Source organism: Salvelinus sp. IW2-2015, unplaced genomic scaffold (genome assembly GCF_002910315.2).
Source record: "Salvelinus sp. IW2-2015 unplaced genomic scaffold, ASM291031v2 Un_scaffold4920, whole genome shotgun sequence".
Lineage (NCBI taxonomy): Eukaryota > Metazoa > Chordata > Actinopteri > Salmoniformes > Salmonidae > Salvelinus > Salvelinus sp. IW2-2015.
In genome coordinates, this window is record NW_019946189.1 from 24,377 (window position 1) to 28,909 (window position 4,533).

At 42.3% G+C, this 4,533-nt stretch overlaps 1 protein-coding gene across 1 annotated transcript in view; it reads right to left on the reverse strand.

Moving 5' to 3' along the window:
• Positions 1–3,430, reverse strand: part of LOC112077798 (plexin-B3-like) — a gene marked incomplete at its 5' end in the record, with an annotated part of 21,682 nt that extends 18,252 nt beyond the window's left edge. Inside the window, 4 exons of the mRNA XM_024144234.2 lie at positions 303–462; positions 795–939; positions 1,167–1,267; positions 3,302–3,430. Coding sequence (XP_024000002.1) covers positions 303–462; positions 795–939; positions 1,167–1,267; positions 3,302–3,430 — 535 coding nt within the window. The remainder of the gene's footprint in view (positions 1–302; positions 463–794; positions 940–1,166; positions 1,268–3,301) is intronic.
• Between the last annotated feature and the right edge of the window lie 1,103 nt (positions 3,431–4,533).

A 4,533-nucleotide genomic window follows, 5' to 3' on the forward strand; every position in this document is an offset into this window, starting at 1 on the left:
CTGCGGTCTTGACTAAGTCTGTCAAGGATTGTATCTCAACAAGACTAACCTGGCTGTCTTGGACTAAGTCTGTCATGGTATTGTATCTCAACAAGACTAACCTGGCTGTCTTGACTAAGTCTGTCCATGGTATGGGTATTGTATCTCAACAAGACTAACCTGGCTGTCTTGGACTAAGTCTGTCAAGGTATTGTATCTCAACAAGACTAACCTGGCTAAATAATCAAATATATTAAAAAAACAAATCAAATATTTACAGATATATTTTTATATAAAACTTTTTAAATAAAATGTCCACCTACCACTTCCTGGAGGGCTGGGTGGGAGGAGCTCAGGCAGGGGTGATTGACAGGTTATGGTGGTTCCCGTGACGACCGCTGGTTGAGGGACGAGGGTTCCAAAGGAGCAGGACAGAGACTCCTCCTCCGACAGGGTGGGCAGCTGGGACACAACAAGAGAAACCTGGGAGAGGAAACAACAACGAACTTTAACTCAACTACGTTTGGAGAATCCTGAAGTAAAATGTCCTTTTTCCTTCTCAGTCAGTCTCAACCTGTTTCTATATAATCAACTCATGTTATGTTTTTACTCCAGAATGACACTTCATCGATAAATATCTTTAGTAAAAACAAGGCATGAGTTGATATGTCGTTGTATTGATTGGCTAGAGAAGTTACCTGGTTTGTCAGGTCTTAATGAGACACTGATTTTCCTGAGTCAAGAACAGCAGTTAGAGGAACAATATTTTGAGTTCCCCGACTTTATTCAATACTACACTGCCACAGTTCAGCCACCTGAGTCTCCTCCTCTCTGCTTCGAATGGCAGGCTCCACGCTCTGGACAGTCACACACTGGTTGGCAGGCTGGTTGGCAGGATGGAAGCTCCACAGCCAGTGGTTGGCTTGGCCCTCACGACTACACTCCATTCGACGACTACATCTGAATAAAGGAGAATAAACACAGATTACCATGGAGACAGCAGAGACTGTGTTCTGGTCCGGTTGTTAACACAGATTACCATGGAGACAGCAGAGACTGTGTTCTGGTCTGGTTGTTAACACAGATTACCATGGAGACAGCAGAGACTGTGTTCTGCTCTGGTTTATCCACTATAGTACTAATAAAACAGGTGATGCTGTAATGTGTTCTGTGTGGGTGTACACTACCTTCCCTCCAGGACACACCAGCCACAGTAAGGGTCTCTGACAGACAGACAGGACTGGCAGTCGGGCTGCTGTTCACACTGAGATACAGCCACCTTGGACACCTGAGAGAGACAGAGACACAGAGACACAGAGACAGAGAGACAGAGAGACAGAGAGACAGAGAGACAGAGAGACAGAGAGATAGAGAGAGAGATTCATTATCTACATTATCAACTCTACAGATCTCAAGTCAAGATAAGACTAAAGACATCAGGTCTATTATCCACATGGAACTAAAAGAGGAGACATCAGGTCAATTATCCACATGGAGCTAAAAGACATCAGGTCTATTATCCACATGGAACTAAAAGACATCAGGTCTATTATCCACATGGAGCTAAAAGACATCAGGTCTATTATCCACATGAACTAAAAGACATCAGGTCTATTATCCACATGGAACTAAAAAGGACATCAGGTCTATTATCCACATGGAACTAAAAGACATCAGGTCTATTATCCACATGAACTAAAAGACATCAGGTCTATTATCCACATGGAACTAAAAGACATCAGGTCTATTATCCACATGGAACTAAAAGACATCAGGTCTATTATCCACATGGAACTAAAAGACATCAGGTTATTATCCACATGGAACTAAAAGACATCAGGTCTATTATCCACATGGAACTAAAAGACATCAGGTATATATTCCACATGGAACTAAAAGACATCAGGTCTATTATCCACATGGAACTAAAAGACATCAGGTCTATATCCACATGGAACTAAAAGACACAGGTCTATCCACATGGAACTAAAAGACATCAGTCTATTATCCACATGGAACTAAAGACATCAGGTCTATTATCCACATGAAACTAAAAGACATCAGGTCTATTATCCACATGGAACTAAAAGACATCAGGTGTATTATCCACATGGAACTAAAAGACATCAGGTCTATTTCCACATGGAACTAAAAGACATCAGGTCTATTATCCACATTGAACTAAAAGACAACAGGTCTTATCCACATGGAACTAAAAGAGGAGACATCAGGTCTATTATCCACATGGAACTAAAAGACATCAGGTCTATTATCCACATGGAACTAAAAGACATCAGGTCTATTATCCACAGGGAACTAAAAGACATTAGGTCATTGTAGGTCAGGTCTATTTGTCCTTTATAAATGACTGAATACAGTTCTTTGAGATTTATTTTCCTAAACATTAAATCATTTTTTAAAGTAAGTCGGATCCCATGAGTGGGGAAAAGTAACAACACAAATAAATACAATCAATAGTCTGAGATATTCTCCAAGTGGCAACACTAAGAGACATTCTCCTGGACTAAAAAACACTGTCTAATCTCCTGGACTAAAAGCACTGTCTAACTCCTGGACTAAAAATCACTGCTAATCTCCTGGACTAAAAAGCACTGTCTAATCTCCTGGACTAAAAATCACTGTCTAATCTCCTGGACTAAAAATCACTGTCTAATCTCCTGGACTAAAAAGCACTGTCTAATCTCCTGGACTAAAAATCACTGTCTAATCTCCTGGATTAAAAATCATGTCTAATCTCCTGGACTAAAAAGCACTGTCTAATCTCCTGGACTAAAAATCACTGTCTAATCTCCTGGACTAAAAAGCACTGTCTAATCTCCTGGACTAAAAATCACTGTCTAATCTCTCTGACTAAAAATCACTGTCTAATCTCCTGGATTAAAAAAGCACTGTCTAATCTCCTGGACTAAAAAAACATTGTCTAATCTCCTGGACTAAAAAGCACTGGGCTATGGTAGCTAGGGTACTGTGAGGCCTACCTTGCCGTCAGTGAGGACAGAGGGGCTAAGGGGTTAGGGTCTAAGGGTAGGGGATAGGGCCTACCTTGTTGTCAGTGAGGACATAGAGGGTATAAGGGTTAGGGTCTAAGGGTAGGGGATAGGGTCTACCTTGTTGTCAGTGAGGACATAGAGGGTATAAGGGTTAGGGTCTAAGGGTAGGGGATAGGGTCTACCTTGTTGTCAGTGAGGACATAGAGGGTATAAGGTTAGGGTCTAAGGGTAGGGGATAGGGTCTACCTTGTTGTCAGTGAGGACATAGAGGGTATAAGGGTTAGGGTCTAAGGGTAGGGGATAGGGTCTACCTTGCTGTCAGTGAGGACGTAGACATTCTGTCCAGACTGGTCCAGTAGTAGGTCAGCGTTGACAGGACTGTCCTGGTCCACTATCACACTGAGATACAACGTCCCCGTTGTGTCTGGCTGGAGAAATACCTGCCCGGAGAAACAAGGACAACATTTACTATCTCTTTCACAAACATCTTGAAACATCTGTAATTTACACACAAATCCATGCATGTACACAGTCATAGCGCGATGGACTGGTGTTGGTGTGTATTGCAGCATGGGGCATGGACACCACAGCTCAGCGTGTTGGGATGAAAATCTGTTGCCATTGGATGTAATCTAGAGGCGAAAGAAACGCACACCTATTTAGGTGAGGTGCTGGCTAGCGGAGTAGAACTCTTAAAATAAAGGAGAGCCGCACACTCGAAGAGCTCAGATGCAAAAATATATTTATGTCCAACGTTTGGACAGACAAGCTGTCTTCATCAGGGTGTAATGACAGACACTGCGGGGTGACTCGTTTGTATAGTGTCAAAAGACACACACAGGTGTCTGTAACCATGGTGTGTGGCCTGATATCATTGGTTCATTCTCATATATTAAAATAACACACAAATAACATAAATGGATAGTGTACGATCATAGATACAATGTGGCTACATAAGCCTACAAACATTTACAATAGCAACATCACAATAATCACAAGAATGGCTTCAGATCAAAGTCTACGTTGAGACCGAAGGGAGCAAGGGTCTTTAAGTTAAAGATACATTTTTACATTTAACATTTAAGTCATTTAGCTGACGCTCTTATCCAGAGCGACTTACAAATTGGAAAGTTCATACATATTCATCCTGGTCCCCCCGTGGGGAATGAACCCACAACCCTGGCGTTGCAAGCGCCATGCTCTACCAACTGAGCCACACAAGATCCAGGCAGCCTCTCGTTTTAACAATAAATTATCAAGGTCACCCCCTCTCCTAGGGAGGATGACGTGTTCGATGCCGATATAACATAGAGATGAAATCGAGTGGCCTGCCTCCAAAATGTGGGCCGCAACTGGGGAAGTCAAGTTTCTGCACCTAATGGTGCTACGATGCTCTGAGATTCGTACTTTTAATTCGCGCTTTGTTTTACCCACATCGTTTTTACCACAAGGACAAGTTATAAGATAAATAACTGCCTTAGTGGAGCACGTGATAACGCCTTTGATTGGGATCGATTTCCCTGTTTGGGGGAGTTTGAAGGAT